Raw genomic sequence first — 21,578 nt, forward strand, 5'->3', positions numbered from 1 at the left:
ACTACATTTTCTACCTACATACCTTCCGACCTCAGCACATAGTTTACCTACCTGCCTACCGATCGACCTACCTACAACCTACCAACGTTTTTTTAACTACCTACCTACCCACTGAGCTAACGACCTTGTTTACCTACCTTCCTACGTTGTCTATGTACCTATGTCATCTATCTACCTATGTCCCTACCTTCTTATGTGATCTACCTATCGTACAATGAGAGGAATCCCCGTTATTTTCAAGCCACACCCCCTCAAAGACGCACCCACGTCACCACAGGGCCACTTTCAGCACGAGACTGGCGGTCACGGGAGGGGCGGACTTTCCAGTCAAGTGCCCGCGACCCCGGCATCCTCTCTGCCGCCTTAACGGCACCATCCGTCTTCATAAAGAGCAAAATGGAGGCCGGGGAGCCGAGACGCGTCCCGGCCGTGCCACGGAAACAAAAGAAGCCTTGAAAGAGGGTCGCGCCAACTGGTAAAAATGGAGGGGAGTCAGCAGGGGACGGCGTATTGATTTATACAATAACGCCGGGGTCAAGACGGGGGTCCGAGCTAGAATCGCGGGCCCGTTTATCACGGCCCGGGGGAGCAACAATGGCGGCAATGTTGTCGGCGGCATCGCGCCGCACCGTCCGAGACGGGCGCAGAGAGCAGGGAAGGGCCCCCTGACGTATTTACGAGCACATGCTTCGGATTAGGAAGCCGTAATCCGGCCGAAATCCCCGCGCTCCTAACGCGGGGGAAAACGCCGGCGTAGCAAATGCTAGCCCAGAACAGACCGTCTTGCCCAAAAAGATTCTGCTCATTGACAAGTCCATTATCTGACATCTTCTATATTTTGACCACGTCCTTCAACACAACTCATCCATACATTGATCGGTTCCCAAGCGGGAAGGCGAGCGTTTCCGAAGATTACGGCGACGAGGCTGTTCGCCGCGAATGCCAGACGAGGTCTGGTTTTAATAAACGTAGCGCCTAGGCCCGAGCGGGGCCAGAAAATATGTCAATGAGGGAGTCCATTTTACTGTCAAATGTAAGAATGTTGTACGGGATTACGACGGGAATGTCGGGAAACGGCGGGGCCAAAATACGAGGGGACTCCTTTCATTTGTCGGTGCGGGTTTGATGTTAATCGCGGCGTCCTTTGGCGGCAGATTTACTTGCGGGAAAGAATAAAACGCCAGTCTTGCGCTTTGGCTTGTCTCCAGCTAATTATTTATCGGTCGAAACATATCGCACTTCAAAGAGATCAAAGACAAGATTGACCAACTTTGAACGAGATGCCGGTCGCGGCCACTAGGGGCGATTGAGTGATCGTGTTTGCGATTTGTGAGCTTGTCTTGCATTTTGTCCAAAAAAGACATTTTTTCCACTATTAACTCCTCCGTTCTATGGAACTGGGATGCCTAGATGGATTGGACGTCTATCAACGTCAATTGCAATGGAGTTGTGGAAAAACTTTTTGGGGCAAAATGCAAGACCGGTTTTTATTGAAAAAAATGATGGGCAGTAAATTGGGAAGGGTGCAACTATTAGGATGCCTTTAATACATTTAGTTTTTAGGAAACATGTTTATATATATAATATAAATGATATAATATTTTAAAATCTAATTTTAACGGATGCTGTTTAATTTTTAGTTGCTAAGATTTACAGTTTTTCTTGCAAGGGGGCATTTTTGCAGTTGCTTAAAATATGGCGTTGCAAATATTATTTTGCTACATATGGTTACTTTTTGGTTATTTTGCAACCATTTTGCACAAAATTAGTTTTTTATCTTGATTTGCAAATAAACCAAGAAAAAAACAAAGGTTAGATTTGAATCAATTACAACCAAAAGTGTTTAACTCAAGTGTTATACTTAGATAACGAATTTTACGTCATTGGATTTTTATGCTGATTTAACCTAAAATGACTGATTACAAAATTACACTGTTGTAATGCATTTTACATCTCACACAATTATAATAGCTGAAAAATTAATGCCTGTTCCTTTCATTGCATATCAATATTTCGTTTTATATAAAACAAGTCAATATGCATAAGGCAGCATTTTCTATAATAAAGAATTTGATGTTCACATAGTTTTAAAAAAGCGTTTAAAACAGCTGCTCTAGACGTTATTAAAAAAAATGACTTGAATAAATGAGATTAAGTGAGCTCTGACTATATTAATTTTACGGTCGGTTTTAGTCAAGTGAAAAAAAATGATATTAGGGGAAAATCCTCAAGCCAAACAATGCAGAAGGGGGGAAAATTTCATAAAAACAGCTTTTTCTAGGGTGAGCGTGGGTGTATTCCCTCCTCCGCCTGGTAGTAAGTATTTGGCCTTCTTGTTCTACATCTTCCCCCCGCTTGTATATAAAGGAGCACGCGAGACGCCATTGGTCGAGGGCTTCGTGGCTCCTCCCACCCCGATAAAGCCGGCGAGCGCGCTCACGTTGTCAAAAGACAGCAAACGGCGAGACGGGCGCATTCCGCTCGGCTCAAAAGAACGCGCACTTGGAATTTTCTGCGCGCCGGAGAAATACTTTACTCGTCTTTTTTTTGGACGTTGTTAAGGAGTAAATGTCAGGCGGCAATTGAGCCGAGGCAAGGCGGGGAAAGGAGCGAGTGACGCCGGGGAAAAAGCAGCGCGTTCCACTCCGGTGCGGAGCGCGTTTGCTGGAGGTTCTTCTTTTTTTTTCGTTCTTCTTTTTTTTCTTCTTTAAGAGTTGTCTTTTTGCGGTGTAAAATTGGCTCCCGTCCAAACCGCCGCGTTGGATCCGTCGGCGTACTGCGAGAGTCCGGTGTACAACCCGGATCTCTGCCCCAACATGATCGCCGCGCAGGCCAAACTGGTGTACCACCTGAACAAGTACTACAACGAAAAGTGCCAGTCGCGCAAGGCGGCCGTGTCCAAGACCATCCGCGAGGTATGCAAGGTGGTCTCGGACGTGCTGAAGGAGGTGGAGGTCCAGGAGCCGCGTTTCATCAGCTCTCTGAGCGAGATCGACAACCGCTTCGAGGGCCTGGAGGTCATCTCGCCCAGCGAGTTCGAGGTGGTGCTCTACCTCAACCAGATGGGCGTGTTCAACTTCGTAGACGACGGCTCGCTGCCCGGCTGCGCCGTGCTCAAGCTGAGCGACGGCCGCAAGCGCAGCATGTCGCTGTGGGTGGAGTTCATCACCGCCTCAGGCTACCTGTCGGCCCGCAAGATCCGCTCGCGTTTCCAGACGCTGGTGGCCCAGGCGGTGGACAAGTGCAGCTACCGCGACGTGGTCAAGATGGTGGCCGACACCAGCGAGGTCAAGCTGCGCATCCGCGACCGCTACGTGGTGCAGATCACGCCGGCCTTCAAGTGCACGGGGATCTGGCCGCGCAGCGCCGCACACTGGCCGCTGCCGCACATCCCCTGGCCGGGACCCAACCGGGTGGCAGAGGTCAAGGCCGAGGGCTTCAACCTGCTCTCCAAGGAGTGCTACTCGCTCAACGGCAAGCAGAGCTCGGCCGAAAGCGACGCCTGGGTGCTGCAGTTCGCCGAGGCCGAGAACCGCCTGCTGCTGGGCGGCTGCCGCAAGAAGTGCCTGTCGTTGCTGAAGACGCTGCGCGACCGCCACCTGGAGCTGCCCGGACAGCCGCTCAACAACTACCACATGAAGTCGCTGGTCTCCTACGAGTGCGAGAAGCACCCACGCGAGGCCGACTGGGACGAGAACTGCCTGGGGGACCGCCTCAACGGGATTCTATTGCAGCTCATCTCCTGCTTGCAGTGTCGCCGATGCCCGCACTACTTCCTGCCCAACCTGGACCTCTTCCAGGGGAAACCGCACTCGGCGCTGGAGAACGCCGCCAAGCAGACGTGGCGCCTGGCCAGGGAGATCCTCACCAACCCCAAAAGCTTGGAGAAACTCTAAACCAAATAGCAACTACATCTGGAGGAGCCTGGAGGCGAAGAAACTGGGAAAAGGGGTAACCCACCACCCCGGCGGGGGAACCTGGACGAACTCTAAGGTAAATCAATCCCCCCCCCGACCCATACCCCATCGAAAGACTAAAAAAAAAAATAGCGAGCTTTCCTTTGACCAAACTCGCGTGTATATTTCATACTGTAAATGTGTTGATATGTGTTCGTGCCCCCCTTTCATCAGCTCGGAAAAAAAAGACCCCAAATAATTTATACCCTATTTGTCCTAAAGTTTACATTTGAGTGTCAAGCAAAGATACATTCCATCTATTTACTTGAAGTTTTAATTTAAATGACATTTATATTGGCTGTTTTTTTCCTCAACAAGGACATATTTTTTTGTTTGTTTTTTGTGGAAATGATCATTTATATGAAAAGAGAAAATCTACATGAGGAAAAGAAATGCACTTGAACTACACTGGATTACAACATCTGTGATTTTTTTTTATTTTTATGTCCTTCACTTAATTTAAAGAGCTAATAAAGCAACTGTTATATATACATATTTGTCGGGCATCTTGCTTCCAAAAAAATAAATAACGTTCAAAGTGTACTATTAATCTTTTCACCATTAAAAAGAACGGCCACAATATTACGATTTTATGGCCCATATAAACTAAAATGCGGAAACCAGGTCTAATCCATTAGAAATGTTTTTTTTTAAATGCTTATAAACAAATACGCTTCATAAAAATGGAACCAAAACAAAATCAGAAACACACTGGTCCCCTCTTGCATTTTAACCCTTGCATGACAATCCGGTTTGAGAATACGATTCATTTAAAACGCGAACTGTCGATGTTTTTAAGTGCCATTGACGGTGATAGATGTCTAATCTGTTCGGTCTGGTAGAGCTAATGTCGTTTTTAAGAGCAAACAATGACTTTGAGAAGCCTCAAATGGTTCTTAATGAAGCATCCGTGCAAAATGCTGTTTTAAATCTAAATACAAAAATAATAAGAATGGGGGTCTGACCTTAGGGCTGGTTTTCTTGAAGTCGGGGTCCTCCTCGTCCACCTCAAAGTAGATCTCGCTGGTGCTTATGGAGAGGGTCCCCCGGGCCACCAGGCCGGGCGCTAGCAACTGGGCCGGGCTGCTTAGCACCACCGGGCCTCCTGCACGGGGAAAGAAACACTATTTAATGTGGGAAAATGTGTTTTTGCAAAGAAAATTATTATCCATTAAATACACATTGCTTTCCATAATTTCATGAGGCCTTAAATTAATAATCACTTTTAACCTAGGAATAATTATCGGAAAGAGACGCGCTTATTTTGCGTTACGATTCATTTGCCGAGTTAAGATAGGACTTTTTATTATTTTTGAATGAGCACAAAACAAATTGACATTTTTCAGGGTTTGTGTTGTTATTATTAGAGGAAAGTGTGTAATTCTTTTCTTAGTTATTATAAAGGAGTTTTACCATTTCATGCAAATGTTTTGGAAACGTTATAATAATGTAAAAAAATGGTTAAATTTGGTGGGGTGACTTTAAAACTAATAGAAATGAAGGGCATTCACGTTACATTAAAAGGGGAAAAAATAAAGGAACATTTTGGAATGCAAAAATACGTCAGTGTTAATTCAGAGTGTGTGTGTGTCGGTGTGTGTGTGTGTGTGTGTGTGTGTGTGTGTGTGTGTGTGTTTTATCGTGTCATTACATCTGATTAAACAACGCGAGCTATGCATAAAAATAAATTTCATTCATATTGGAATGCTTCCCGAAAGTATTTAATATAAAATCAATGCATTGTAATAGCAATCGCAATAAATGCAAAATATGTTGCATAATAGAACACTCTAAATTGTGCAATCACAAAAATATTAGTGACACTACACGACCAAGCATTTAGAAGAAGAAAAAAACCGTTATAGTTTGAGCATTTTTTTTGATCGATCAAATCAACAGGAGACACTTGAACGCATCATCCATCTTCATCTGCATCCTCGGCCCAATTACGGGGGGTTTCAATACGGATTTGGGGGCTCGGGGAGCCCCTCCCCCACCACCCCACGTTGCACTAAACCTGCTTTTACATAACGTAATAAGACCCCCCCGAAAGACCCCCACCCCACCCCCACGGTTGCCGGTCACCTGGTAATCCGATTGATAGCCACCAGATTGAGATCGTTTTCTTCTTATTATTGATGCAATAAATGGTGGCTATGGCACACACGCATGCGCAAAGGAGTGCGAAAAGAAGAGGATTAAAGAGTTTAATCCTCCCTCGGAGATCCTGTCATAATTAGGCGATATGGCTTTGCAATGTTTACATGAGAATAATGAAATTAAGGGCAAGTTAACACCAGATTTAGCTTCACTTAAAGCAGAAATTGGAAGAATTGTGTGGCTTTTTGGGGGGTCCAGTCAGAGAAATATTGTTGCCTTAGCAATTGTGAGTATTAAATGAAGAAACTGGACATTGAAGCTAATGTTGCACAGGCTAATCTGGATTCACAAATTTAACATTATTAAACGTTATGAATAGAACATATTATTCATTTTTATTTAAATAAAAATGGATTGATCTGTTTCCGGTTAAATTGGCATGTAAAACACCCCTCAATTGTTTTTCATTAGGTGGATCATATTGACATTTGTTCTACATAGCAAAATAATTCACATTTTTTTCCAGGTATAGAGTGATTTATATTGACGTCTGCTAATTATTTTAAATTAAAAAAATGCAATATCCACAAATAAGACCTTGTTCACTCAAGCACATAAATACTAAGAAACCAGATATGGAAAACGTTACTTTTACATTTTGTTACCCCCACAAAACATATTTCTTCTAAACACTAATTATAGGTTGCTGGTATGATTTTTAAAATCAATGTAAAATTTCACATAATTTATAGAATTTGCAAATAATCGTGGGTAAAAGGAGGGCCTAAATGCTAAAATGTATTTCTTTGTATACGAGATACACACAATGTTCAACACTTGCAGTTTGGAGGGAGGGGCGCTTCGGGGTGTGGGTGGGTGGATGTGTATGTTATGTGTGTGTGTGTGTGTGTGTACGTGTGTGTGTGTGTTCCTAGTAATCACAGCTGTCTCAAGCTCGTCACCCCCTAAAGGCTGGCAAGATGGAGTGCCCAAACCCAAACAAAGCTCCCCAATAGCGTATTTTCCGGACTATAAGTCCCGCATATTTCATGGTTTGGCCGTCCCTGCGACTTCTATAGATGTTATTTTTTCAGTCTGACCTCCAATATATTGTTTTAAAAAAAAAACTATTCCATTAACAGGTGCCCTTTTCTCCGTTGTTCTCTATTTTAGCATTACGTTAGCGTAGCGTGTGTAAATATCTTTGTTCCTAAAAAAAACAGGTTCAAATTAGGATCTAATGTGACTTGTTTTTATTTTTCCTTTCATTGTGCATTTTTTTGCTAAGTCTGAAAAAGGCTTTGGCAATGTTAATTAATTAAACTCCATATATTGAAAAAGAGATACTTACTTCAGCACGCCCACCCCTTTTTTTAATTCCCTATAGTCACTTCTGCACGAATGCTAATTCATTTCCAGCCATTGACGGGATTTCATGTCCAAATTCAATTTAGAAAATGGACTCCATTTCACGCAACAGTACATTATGTCTAAAAAATGGAAGGAATTTAAGACTTAGCGCAATTAAAATTGGGTGCTTTTGAAGACAATTTGCCAAGATTAGCACATTTAAGACGATTAAATCTGTTTAAGACCCCACGGCAAGCCTCAATTTAACAGCGTAGCAAGAAAATAATGAGCAATTTGAATAACGAGCAGGAATAAAAAAAAGGATGTACGCCTGTTCATACTGCTTCTACTTTCTTCCGTGACCTCAACTCACTTTTACAACAACCAGTAGCTTGGCAGAAAAAAAAAAAACTTTAATAGAGAGACTTCATGCTGTTTAACAAAACTCAGAATTCTGTTTTACTGTCAGAAGAAAACATAAAACAAAGAATTACAAGTTGACTTTTCAATAAAAAAAACACGCCTAAACCACTGCTAGCTTTGTGCTAAAATATATCGGCAAAGACGATAGCACGAGAAATGTTTTATTTTCCTTATTAAGAATGATACTAATCCATCTCACGTGGTCTGAATGGAGTGGATTATGGCCTAAAATTAAAAATGACTAGTTTTTTAGGGGGCTGTAAGACGAGATGTCATTTTAAATGAGTTGTTTTGAGTTATGAGCGTAGTTACAAAAACAAAGGCATATCTCAAGACAATGTTATAGATTATGTACTTTTAGGATAACACGTTTTTGCCATTAAAATCAGCACTAATTGTTGTGCGTGCGTGGAAATTTGATAGAATTATGTTGGTTTTTTGGTCCACATTTAGCAGTATCTGATAAGTGTTTAATATTACATTTTTTTTTAAGCAAAACAACGTGACAATGTGAGCAAAATTCTGCTATTATTACAATTTAGGCGAAATAGGACTCCCGCAATGATGCTATTTAGGCTAACGATATTCATACGTGAAATGCTATCTTCAAAGTATCACAATGACAATTCCAATATTTGAATTTCAAATCCAAGCATCTGGTGTGATGCCTTCACAGACTCGGAAAATGCAGCACTCGTCCTTTATTTTTTTCTGATGTCAATCAAATTTTGACTTTTTTTCATGCATTTTCTATGCCGCTTTTCCTCACAAGGGTCGCGGGGGTGCTAGAAGCTCTCCCATCCAACTATGGGGGGGAAACGCCTTCAATCGGTGGTCAGCCAATCGCAGGGCACGAGGAGACAAAAGACAACCAATCATAGCTAGGGACAATTTAGCACCCAATTAGCCTAGCATGCATGTTTTTGGGATATGGGAGGAAACAGAGTACCCGGAAAAAACCCACACAAACCCGGGAGAACATGCAAAATCCACACAGGGGGACCGAGCTGGCATCGAACCCACGAACTCAGAACTGCGAGGCCGACGTACGAACCACTTAGCCCACCAAATTTAGATTTTTTTTTTAAAGTTATACATATGAAAAAATACAATTGTGTATGAAAAGGTATTTCAGCAAGCAAATACTGTCGTATGTGCTTTTAGTGAAGGATTTGTTTTTTTATGGAGCAGCTAATAATCTGTTTTGCATTTGATTGCGGTCGCTCCAGAGCGGAAGTTCACCAGTGAACGGGGTGGCCTCTCCGTCACCCCCTGGGCGGGAGGTTGCGCCGACCCGACCCGCTTTGCCCGGATGACGCCGCCGCTCGCCTGCGCCTTCCCGCATATTGTGTCACTTAACATGAAAACGTACACGACGTGGACAAAAGTCGAAAATGTCGGCTTGAACGTCTTCCAGGAAGACGTTTTTGTGGGGAGGATTTTACTAGACTTTGCCGTAATCCAATTTTTCAACTCCTTTTATCCTCCAGCTGGGAATTTAAACGAGGTGCTCGGTCGCAGGCAGCCAATCCTTTTGAGCTGGGAGGTCCGGCGGACTGCCAGCCGAGTGGAGGGCGCGCAAGGCCCAGGCCAAGCAACGTATAGTTGATTTTTTTTGTCATTTTCATAAGCAGCTTTCCTAGAAAAATGCGATTGTCTCAAAGCGAGGCCATTTTGGTTCAATTCTGGTGATTTGCTGTAATTGAATCGGCGTCCAGTTTTATGCTGTTGGTGGGTTTGCAAGTAATGCAAGCGGCCATCTTAGATGCATCAACCAGCGGTTGGAATGGAAATATTTGATTTATTAGTACTCGCCGATACAGATGACATCATTTTATCGGTAACAAAAATCTCAGAGTTGGTGCTACGCTAGTTATTATTTGACCTCTATTAATTTAAGTTGAACTAGGTACTACCGTATTTTGCTGTTTAATATACCCCCCATTTAATATACCCCGGTATATTAAACGGCAGGGGTATATTAAATGGTGCACAGACAGGAGGCTCAAAAAAGCAAAAAACATTTGATATAAAAATGACATATTACATTTTTGGGGGGGGATTAATGATTTCGGACAATATGGAAAAAATGTCTGTCGATCAACTACCGTATTTTCTGGACTATAAGACACTATAAAAATAGTTTGGCTTGCTAAGTGCAACTTGTTTTTTTGTTTTTTCTTTCTAACTACGGACAACCTTTTATCTTGTTTTTTTTTTTAAATGATATTGTTATCTTAAAACAAGCTATGTTGTTACTTTACCGTAACTTTTCCCAACTCAGTTCAAGTGGTTTCCTGGGAAAGGTAAGTTGTTGAGTGAAGATTTGGACAACAATGAGAACATTTGAAATATGACAAACTGCGTATAATTTTAGGGCCAGTGCTGTCCAATCAAAATCTATTAGCAATCCTGAAATCTACTCCAGACTTGAAAGCCTCAAAGCATAAATACAAAGATTGGAGATGAAACGCACGACCTTGTTGGCAAATGTACTAAAAAAACATCGACTCAACGTCTCGCAAATCGCAGGTTGATTCTTCATCTAACGTTTCAGATCGACCAACCGACAAATGGATGGACGTCGCAAAATCCCGGCATGTTTGGACCGTCACCAAAATGCTTTAAACCACAGCTTTAAAGGAGCCGGTTTCTGCAGATTATTCCTGAAAATGTGGGTGACTTACCAGCCAGGTGGTCCGCTTCCTTCTCCTGAAGCAAAGTGGCGGAATCGTCGTCCCCCTCCAGAATCAAATCTGTTTCGGGGATCTGGCCAACTACGCTTTGGACGGGGAACGTCAAAGTTTTCATCTTGACCAGCTCTTCTTCTTCTGCCACTGAAACAAAGAAAAGTCCATTGAAATAAATGTGTGTGTCAGTGTCAGTGTCTTGGGATGGAACTGGCTTGGCTATATAGAAGCTAAAGGCTAGCTAGCAATGTCACAATGAAATAAATAAATAAATCGATCGTAGCGCGGGAAGGCCAACACATTTGAACATGGCGGGTGCGTGCGTTTGCTTTGAATCCCAGACGAGGTCAACGACGATATGTAACGTCTTGAAAGAGCGGCGGTTCGCCGTCGATTAGCGACGTGGCTCTCGCCGCTCTTGGAGACGTGACAAGCGGCGAGACGGAACAGACGTCGCAATTAGGTGGCGCCGGGACGTCGTCGTCCGCCGCCGACTGACGGAGAAAAACAAAAGCGGGGGCTTCTTCAACGGCCCACCATGTTGGATTCTGTCGACAACAGATAATAAAGCGAACTTTGGCCTGGGAATGCGTGACGTTTTGACCTTTAGTTTAAGTACATGTTCAATTGGTTTATTCAATACACCCACTCACTCGCCATAGCGGCGCAAAACGTTGACATTAATTATTCAGGATGAATCCACTGAGCAGGGCCGATTTTTGTTATGAGCAACGGGGGAAAATGTGCAGGGTGCAATCTATTTAGGGGCGCATGAGAACCCTACCAAAAATGAGCAGTTGTCTAGATTATTAACCCTCATTTTCACGTCAAGTTGGCGTAGACAGAGCAGTGTGCATTGCCTTCCCCTAGTGTCAGTAAAGCGTAACTGCAACCGGTCTAAAATGGCCCAAGATTTTTTTTCTGACAGTAAAAAATGTATTATAATGTAAAAGATGATTTTGCCTGAAAGTCATTATTTAGTTTCAACCCAAACTCAGGTTTATTGGTTTTGGGGCTTTTCCAGGGGACTTCCTGTTGGTTTCAGAGCATTTCAAGCGTTCCTATTCACTGATTGGCTGCCATTGAAGGGGCCATTTTTGACAGCAGTGGGGAGGCGAATAGGAAACTCACAAATGTCTGGTTTTGTGGCGTCCTCGTCAAAAAATGATAGCATTTAATTTGGTAAGTAGAGCAGAAATAAGGTACAAAGTGCCCGTGGGCCGGATCGGACGCCCTTAGCGGGCCACTTTCGACCCGCGGGCCGCAGGTTGGAGTACCACAGCTCGCATTCCATGAGATGTCAGAAAGCTTGCGCAAATCAGCAGAGTTATTTACAGAGATGTGACAGCATGAGACATAAAACAGAATAATTCCTGCGCGAGCTCCCAAAATTTAAAGCCTTTGCCTTTTTCTTTGAGTTCTCTTTGAGGTCAGCATGCACGCCGACGACTTTGCTCGCTCGCGTGTGTGTCTTTGTGTGTGTGTGTGTGTTTGTGTGTGTGTAGCCGACATTTCGCTCGCATGCTGGGCAACACAGGAAATGAAAGAATATAAACTTGAGGGAAGGATATTTTTCAAAGCCTTTGAGTCTGATCTGTTCCATCCTGAAGAGGAAGAGGAGACCCTTAAACGTGGTTTTGGTGACATCATTGGCCTCGATGGGAGTTAAAAACGTCAATGCAATTAGCGGATTTTTAAGGAGCACGAGCCAAAGAATGTATCATAAAGAAGAGGAAAATAACTGGAGTATAAATTGCATTTTTGGGGAGGCAGCACATTGAAATGTGTGTGTGTAGTCATGAAATATCTTGAATAAAACATCACTAAAATATTTGACTTTGCAATACATGTCACCGCAGAAAGTACAATTTATTTACATGGCAAAAGCAGATATTTTCCTAAATTTAGTAGACTGGGTTTATCAATCTATTTGGAGTGAAGCAATATCATCAAAGGGGGAGGTGGCCTATACGTTGTAAAGCGGTATTTTTTTTAACATGAAATATCTCTAATACTTGAGCCAATAGGCACTAAAATCTTTTTTTTCCAATCCATCTCACCACAGCAAGTACGATTTAGCTATTTTTTCATCTCTGAAACAGATATTTTCCTAAATTTTGTAAGCTTTAAACCAAAGTTGTCAGACTTTGTTCGCGGGCCGCATTAACGTCAACTCCATTTGACGTGGGCCAGACCATTTTAGATATAATTTTTAGATATATATTTTTTATAAATGGATAAAATGAACTGGATCAAAATCCCTGAATATTCAGTTTTTGTATAGATCTAAAAAAAAATTGAGCTTTTTTTTAGTAAGGGAAAATCTCTTAATCATTATGTTCCATATTAAAGTGGAAAATAGAAAATATATTTATATATTTTTAGATTTTACAAAATGATTTTTTAACTAAAAACACAGAAAAAATGGCTTAAAATAATTTCAATTATTGATTTAAAAGGGGGAAAATCAGTCAATCTAATATACTCTATAATCTTCATTCTAATTTGATCGTAAAACAGAAAGTCAGCACTCATGATTGACTTTCCCGGGCCGCACAAAATGATGCGGCGGGCCAGATTTGGCCCCCGGGCCACCACTTTGACACCTGTGCTGTAAGCCATCTACTTGTGTCAAATTAATATCATAAAAGGGGAAAGTGACATATGCCATAATGCAGGCTGCAAATGTGTAGTTTTTTGGTGTCATCCAACTCTTATTTTCCAATGTAGCTATTATTTTTAAATCTATAAAGCAGACATTTTGCTAAATTTTGTATTCCATTCTAATTGTGACAAAAAAAAAATCTTAAAAGGGGCCGGCGACTTATATACCGAAAAGCAGGCAGGACATTTGCCATATTTTGGTGTCATCCAACTTTAACAGGAAATATCTTAAATGCTTAAGCTCTTTTATTTCCCAATCCATGTCAGCACCGCAAGTATGATTTATTTATTGATTTTTAAATCTCTGAAGCCGATACTTAGCTCAACTTTGCATCGCAGTCACGGAAATCGGGCCCAAGGCTCGCTCGGTCGGGGTTAGCGCAGAGCGCAATATGTCGGTCCGTTCCCAGCCGAGCGCAAACGGCAAGGACGCACGCCCGCAGGTAAAACACCCCGTTAAAGACTTGGATCAATATTAACGCGACTTCCATTTCATGCTTGCCCGCTTCCAATCAGCCCACAATCTACTCCGGCAACGGGCCGTCCGTAAAATGTGCTGGCTAAGCCCCGCCGCGTGGCTAATAGACAATGAAACCCAGCAAGCGTCCGCCCAATGGCATGCCAGCCAGCGAGCCGCAAAGGTGAGCACAAAGGTCGTGAGGGGGCAAAGCGTGGCCGTTCCGAAGGGCCATCTTAAAATCGTTTGGTTAAGTCGGGTTGGGAGACATCCCATTTGGACAGAACCTCCAAAGATTGGATGGCGTTTGCCGTCCGTCGGTGGCGGGAGATTATTTGAAAAGCTAGACCTGATTAAGTAGGAGCTACCACATGCAAAATATGCTGCAAAGTTACATTTAAAGTCATGTTTTCAATCTAAAAAAACAATGGAATTGAATTGAATCGATATTTTTTGGTAAATTTCTGTTATTTTTAATGAAATGTTTACAAAAGTCAAAAATCTGAGGAATAAGTCAGATTTCTGAAATTGACGTCTGAATACTGAATCTATACTTAAAATTCTTAATCCTTTCAATTGAAAAATTTAACTCATTTCAAAATTTTAACTCACTTCTAAATTCTGACTCATTTCAAAATTCTGACTCATTAAAAAAAAATCTGACATTCATTTCATATTTCTGACTCTCATTTCAAAATTCTCAATCGTATTTAAAAATTCTGACTTTCATTTAAAAAAAATCTCACATTCATTTCAAACTTCCGACTCTCATTACAAAATTCTCAATCTTATTTGAAAATTCTGACTTTCCTTTAAAAATCTGATTCTCATTTAAAAAAAATCTGACATTCATTTAAAAAATCTGACTTTCATGTCAAAAATCTGACTTTCATGTCAAAATTCTGACTTTAATCTCAGAATTTAGACGATCAGTCCAAAAAAACCCAAATTCCCCCGCCAGTCTTTTTCAGACCAAAATGTTCGAATTTGTATTATTCCAACTCTCTCACTTTCCACACAAACGTCTGCTGCAAATATTTCGTCGAAGCTAATATCTAATGTCAAATAAATCTCATATGTTCTGACATGGCGTCAATCTTGTCCAAGATCCACATCACAGCCGAAAAATGCCGTCTCTCTGATAAGCACACCTCAGCGGCGGCTTTTCAGCTCCAAACAATCTGAAAATAACTCCTTTGAGCGCCAACCACGGATAAATAAAACGAGGCAGCGAGCGCTTAACGTGGAGGCGAAAAACAAAGGCGTCGGCGAGAGCGCGTCAAAACAGACACGGGCCACTCACGCGCTTCTTCTTTGTGAGAGAAAACAAAAAGAAAAAAATAACGTCTTTCATTCCTCGCCGCTGGCGGCGGGGAAAGAGTGACGCCTGCTGCGAGCGCCGGCTTCAAACGAGGGAAAGATGGCGGCTCTCATCTCCCGCTGTCAAACACGACATTCTTTTTGGACGAGCGAGAGCGAGCGAGCGTCTTTCCAGATTGCCGACGACTCTCCGGGGGGCTTCGGACGCCGCGCTTTGTTGCAAAATGTACGACGGCGATCACCCTCCGACCTCGCGCTAAAATAGCTTTAGAGCCGACATAAATTGACGCGTATACTCGGAATTTCCATCCAATTCTGACGTTGTGCATCTGTGATAAAGAATAAAACATTTTAGATCATCTAACACCCAAAATGTGGACTTCTCATGCCAATTACCGTAATACCTCTACTTAAGAATGATTCTACCTACAAAAAATTCAGGTTACGAAAAAGTTACATGGGACAATTTGAACACGTTATACGAAAAAAAAGTACACGTTACCAAACAACTGGTTGGTTAATAGCAGGGGTGTTTAATTTAAAAAATAATAATAACAATAATTTAAAAAAAAAATGCAAGGACCAATTTGAAAATCTTTGCTGAACCGACCATTGGAATCAGATTAAAAAGAAAACATCGGGTTTTACACTTGTATTTTAAGTATTATTATTCTAATTCTTATTATTATGCATGTCTGGGGGACAGCTGTGGGTCCAGTTTAGTCATTTTTTGTACTTTATTAAACTATGGGTACATATTACGAAACTGTGGTTAGAGTATAGTAATCTGTGGGTACAATTTAGTAAATGGTGGGTCACAAATGTCTAATCTGTGGGTATAATTTAGTAAATGGAGGGTTCAAATGACTAATCTGTGGGTACGGTTTAGTGTACGGTGGGTGCAAATTACTAATCTGTGGGTATAATTTAGTAAACGATGGATACAAATTACTAATCTGTGGTTACGGTTTAGTAAACGGTGGCTACAAATGACTAATCTGTGGGTATAGTTTAGTAAATGGTGGGTACAAATCCCCTAAATTATGCATAAAAGATCCTAAACTGTTGTTACATTTTAATAATCTGTGGGTACGGATTACGAAACCATTGTTAGAGATTAAATATGAAAAATATTTCTCTACCCTGACACCCGGAGAGTTACGTACATTTTTAAGGTATCGGAGGGCGACTAGATTTATAAAATCAGGTGACTTGGCTTTTTGTGCAAAAATATCACTGCAATGGAAAGAATGTAATTGTAAAAAAAGCTGATTTCTAAAAAGATATTTGACCCAAAAAAATGGTAATTGCTCTGCAGCGTCCTCAGATAAAATAAAATAAATAAAAAAATCTAGGCTTGCTATTTTCTAGCCGAAGGGGTTAACGTTATTATCTAGCGAATCAATACGCTCATTCTGCATTTGCTGTGTAATCGCCAAGCCAGACCGAGCGTTTAATAGCATTACTTTGCGTAAAAGTCAGCGTTGAGTGTGGGGAAAAAATGACCCGAGGGCCAAAAGGGGGAGGAGCATCTGAATTTTTCCGCTTTTGACGAGGGGATAAAAAGACCAATAAAAGCTAATTCCAGTACATGTGCTAGCGATAAAAAAAACGGCACCAGTAAAGCCACATTTGTAGTATTACGAGCAGCGTCAAAAGACAAACGTTGCGTGAGCGCGCTTACCGTAGTCCTGCGGGCTTTTGAAGGACATGTCCGAGTGGGCGGAGCCTAGGGGGTTCCTGACAAATCGCCGCCTTCGACGTAGGTCGTCCTCCCAATAGTCCAGACGCCAGAAGTCGTGAAGTGGGCTAAAATTTGAAAAAAAAAAGTTTATTGGGGGTCATATTACATCTAATTGTTGCCGAGGACAATCACAATTAGGTTTGAAAAATACAAAAATATGTGATGTCGTTTTTTTAATTTTTTTTTTAAAAATATATCTGAAAAACTCATGTTAAATGCTATATATTTTTTTTAAAATATTTTTTTAAAAATATATCTGAAAAACACATGTTAAATGCTATATTGTTTTTTTAAAAATATTTTTTTTAAATATCTGAAAAACTCATGTTAAACACTATTGTTTTTTTTTTAAATATATTTTTTAAAAATATATCTGAAAAATTTATGTTAAAAGATGCTTAATTAGCCTGTTGTTCTCCATTTCACTATTGTTACTTTAACAGGAACAAAGGAAGTGAGCGCTATACTTAACTTTCAAAATAATGGACCATTTTCAGGCAAAACTTATTTAGAATAAGATTTCACGTTTCAAAATGATTTCTCACAGTAAGTTAAAATGGCTAGCCAAAAAAACAAAATAAGTCAACATTTTAATTTCTTTTAGGATTAAATTAAATTCTTGGAACAAAATAACATTGCTTGATTTTTTGATACAAAATCTGAATTCAGTAATTTGGGAAAGTAAACTATGGAAAATGTGTCATATTTTGTATGTTTGTTCTCGGTTTGTCATTACGTACAAAAATTGCCCTTTAAAAAAAATGCTAGTGCAACTTATAGTCCGAACAATACGGTCATCAGCAAACTGGCCGATGTCGATGCTAAATCGTTTTTCCGAGGGTTTGCTCTTCTAAGCAAAGAGCGGTCGCAGAACAGCGGGGAGTCCGTTTAACAGCGCCAGTAAATCACGTGCAGCTTTTACCCGAACAAATACAGCATCAAATTACAAGGTCGAAAACCGAAATGATGGCGCTGGCCTCATTTTTTTTGCCTCTTTCTTATTTTAACAAGTCTTGTAAATCAAAGGTAAGGCATTTCCACACGGCCCTAATGACCGGGGGCTGGTGAGGGGGGGCTCTTGACGCATGAGCCTATAAAGATCAGCCCCCATCTCATGCGCGAGATTAAAATAATGTGGTGAAATATTCATGGTAATGATTCCCAGAGCCTCCGGCGAGCTTGCCCAAAATGGCATTTTTATTCATTATTAATAACGCGAATTAGGGTCGTTAAAAGGCACGGAGGGTCACGTGGGGGGCGGGGTTAAGATGATGGAAATCATTCCATTCACGTGGCGGCCATCTTTTAGTGAATGATTATGTCGACACTAGCGGGGAGCCGTCGTTAAAGCTAAATTAGCGAAAAAAGCTAAAGTGTTGCTTGTTCTAATATTTGTAGACATTTTTTTTCATGGGTTTGTTTTTTATTTTTATTTTTTTTAACGGCCTGGATGAATGCCAAAGGTCAAAAATCTTATTTTGTAGTGGGTAAAGAGAATTTCCAGATTTTGTGAGCCTTTTTTTAAAATGGCTATGCTAGCGACACGTATAAAAATAAAGCTGAATATTATTTTCTAATGAATTACTAATAGTTTTTGCAATAGTTATAAACACAAACTGAAATGGGAATTATGACTCCCGTTTTGGTTTTAGCGAACACTCGTTGGCCGCTTGAATCAATTCATGAGTTGAAAAGGAAGTGAGTTTGCGACTTAATTTTCAAAATAATGGAACGTTGTGATGCAAAACCTATTTGGATCGTTTTGAAATGAAACTTTACGTTAAGTTAAAATGGCGAGGCGAATAGGAAAACTTTCAACATTTCATATTCATGCAAAACGTAGATTTTTTTGGGGTGTGGTTTTGATACAAAATGCTTATTTAGTAGTTTGGACAAAAGTCGAAATATAACCAAAATAAATATTGGTCATGCTATCAGGAAAAATGTCATGCTATTGCAGGAATAAAGGTTCATACGTCGTAACATTTGGAGATTAAATGTGTAATATTAGCAGTGGGAAATGTTGTAATATTCTTGACTTGCAGTGTGAATGAGCTACGTGGCCGGATGGGAAGCCACAGCGGGCCACTTGCGGCCCACAGCCCGCACATTGGACACCCCAGTCTACATCAACGTGGCAAGGGATTAAAAGCGCTACACGGAAATCACGTTAACGTGTCAGAAATCAAGCGGCTCAAGAGACTTAGCTGAGCTTTGACAGCGACAAGAGCTCACTTTCAGTTAAATATCAATCAAAAGTCAGCACGTGCGCACGTGTGTGTGTGTAGCATAGGTTTGACGTCGTCACTACATATATGCAAAGCCGACGCCTGGAGCTCGTCCTCTGTCAATCGGACCTTTTGAAAAGGAGAAATGTCCGTGGGCGGGCGGAAAAAGAAGAAAGCCGTAAATGGCGGATTACAGCAGTATGTTAATGGACATATTTGTATTTTTATTTTTTTGGCCCGTCTAATTGGAAATCCTCCACTTTGATGATCATGATGATCCGCCCCGTCAAAATACTTTTATCAGGTCGTCTGCGAGTGTTTTATTCAGTGTTTATTTCAAGGCTAAATGGAGAATATTGTTCTATTAAATGAGGTTGAATAGTTTGTTGACTTCCTTATGGAAAATACAGTATAAATGTGTTTGATGGTTTTTGACATGTAGTCATATCTTACATTTTTATCTCAATATTTGTACTTTATTTTATATTTGATACATTTTTTTCCGATTTAGTTTTTATGTGATATTCAACATTCATGAAATTTTATATTACTGGCAACTGGGGGATTACGGAGTTAAATAATAGTACGGAGAGGTTTTCATAAGTCCAAATCATATTCAATATGCATTGAATTATCCAGTTTCTGAACCGCTTATCCTCACAAGGGTCGTGGGGGGTGCTGAAGCCTATCCCAACTAACTACAGGAAACAGGCGCTGTACCCTAACCCTGAAGTTAAAAAAAAGGTCACGGGGGGTGCTGAAGCCTATCCTGACTAATTACAGGAAACAGGCGTGGTACCCTAACCCTGAATTTTAAAAAAAAAGGTCGCGGGGGGTGCTGAATTCTATCCCAACTAACTACAGGAAATAGGCGTGGTACCTTAACCCTGAATTTTCTTTAAAAAGGTCGTGGGGGTGCTGAAGCCTATCCCATTTAACTACAGGAAACAGGCGTGGTACCCTAACCCTGAATTTAAAAAATAAAATAAAAATTGCAGGGCACAAAGAGACAACCAATCACTCGTAGCTTGGGGCAATTTAGCATACAATTAGCATAGCATGCATGTTTTTGGTAAGTGAGAGGAAACCAGAGTACCCAGAAAAAACCCAGGCGAGCCCGGGGAGAACATGCAAACTCCATAGAGTGAAGACCCACCTGGGATCGAACCCTCGACCCCAGAACGGTGAGGCCGATACTCAATATATTGACACCGTGCCGACATCACGGTTATTCAGGTATGGCGAGCGCAATGGGAACCGATTAACCGCCATAAACGAGGGTTTACTGTAGATTAAATATCGGCAACCCGCCTCCATCGTCACTACGACTACTTCAGTACGAGAGCATAAATAAGGAGCGTGTATCGTAAAACTGGCCCTAAAGACGTGGCGTTAACACAAATCCCGTCTCAATAAGAAAAGCGCGCCGCCCTTCCTTCCCCGACACGTCCGAGGCGTCTGGCTCGACGACGGCGATAAAAAATGGCCGTGACGAGGCCCGCCTGGATAGCGGCGGAATTTATTAGAGCGCCGGCCAATCAATCACCTAAATGGATTTCAAAGTGCATTTTAAAAGCTAATTTTCCCACACTGATAACCTTCGGGAAACGGGAGCGCCGTTATTTATGGAAGCTTTCAGCTAGACGCTAAGTGTGGCGGGAGAAACGCGGGAGAAACGCGGGAGAAACGCGGGGAAGGGACCTTTTCCACGGGAATGCTTTGATTTGGACGGCGCGCTTTCCGAGACCGACCGCGATTTTTTCTTAAGGAAAGTAAAGAGCGAGTACACCCAAATAAACAAAAAAGACAGCTATAAAATTAGGGGAAGACATTTGTTATTGTGGAAAAGACATAAAAATCAGATCTATTTGAAATGTGTTTCTACGGGTTGGACGTCTGATGCAGTCAATGGTGGACAATGAGAGAATTTCCGAGTCAGAATTGAGGAAATTTACCAGCCAAAATGGCGACTTGGAGCCAAAATGATTAAATTCGGTTCATCTTATTTGTAAGAAAAGCGAATAAAATGTTCAATATAATAGATAACACAAAGTCACTATAAATGTGAAAATTATATTTAAATATAGATCAAATTTCCAATAAACTAGAATCAAGGAAAACAAATAAAAGAAATTCTAATTAATAAAAAAATATATAATTCAGTGTGTCCAGTGGCTGGGATAAGCTCCAGCACCCCCTGCAACTATTGGGAGGATAAGCAATAAAAAAAATCATGTGGAACAATATGTTAAAATTGCTTCTGTTTTTTCATCCATTTTCCTGAAAGTGGTGTCACGAAATATCAACAAAAACTGATTTTTTTCTCAATAATTACAATTTTTTTCTAAATTTGAAAAACAAAAAGTAAATTTATTTAAAATAGTTTTTTTCATGTATCCACTTCTATTGCAAAAACATTCTGAGCGAATAAAAAAAAAAAATCCTATGACCTCAAATGCATAAATAAAAAAAGTTTTTACGACTTTCCACCCATTTCCTAAACCCACTCTCTCGGGATGATGTTTTCTCGCCAATTCCAGGGGGCGCTACTGAGCCAATCCAAATTGAACCAACCATCCATTCTAATCGAAGGCTTTTCACATAATCAATCTCAAATGCTCAATAGTAACCTGGCCTAAAGTCAAA

The 21,578-nt window shown here is 41.1% G+C and overlaps 2 protein-coding genes across 4 annotated transcripts in view; one reads left to right on the top strand and one right to left on the bottom strand.

Moving 5' to 3' along the window:
* The window catches only part of LOC144083292 (neurobeachin-like), a 120,616-nt gene that overhangs the window by 48,780 nt on the left and 50,258 nt on the right, over nucleotides 1-21,578 (bottom strand). The window contains exons 27-29 of the mRNA XM_077611004.1: nucleotides 16,645-16,769; nucleotides 10,517-10,666; nucleotides 4,922-5,061 (exon numbers count right to left, since the gene is read on the bottom strand). Coding sequence (XP_077467130.1) covers nucleotides 4,922-5,061; nucleotides 10,517-10,666; nucleotides 16,645-16,769 — 415 coding nt within the window. The remainder of the gene's footprint in view (nucleotides 1-4,921; nucleotides 5,062-10,516; nucleotides 10,667-16,644; nucleotides 16,770-21,578) is intronic.
* The window catches only part of LOC144083293 (putative nucleotidyltransferase MAB21L1), a 36,994-nt gene continuing 17,842 nt past the window's right edge, over nucleotides 2,427-21,578 (top strand). Inside the window, exons 1-2 of one of the 3 annotated variants that reach the window (XR_013303513.1) lie at nucleotides 2,427-3,993; nucleotides 10,387-10,862. Coding sequence is in view for 1 of the 3 variants with exons in the window: in XM_077611007.1 (XP_077467133.1) it covers nucleotides 2,817-3,896 (1,080 nt within the window). In the remaining 2 variants the exon portion in view is untranslated. Of the gene's footprint in view, nucleotides 4,448-10,386; nucleotides 10,863-21,578 lie in introns of those variants that run through there. The other 2 variants (XR_013303514.1, XM_077611007.1) reach the window with 2 other exon arrangements.

The sequence above is a fragment of the Stigmatopora argus genome, chromosome 10 (genome assembly GCF_051989625.1).
Source record: "Stigmatopora argus isolate UIUO_Sarg chromosome 10, RoL_Sarg_1.0, whole genome shotgun sequence".
NCBI classification, from domain to species: domain Eukaryota; kingdom Metazoa; phylum Chordata; class Actinopteri; order Syngnathiformes; family Syngnathidae; genus Stigmatopora; species Stigmatopora argus.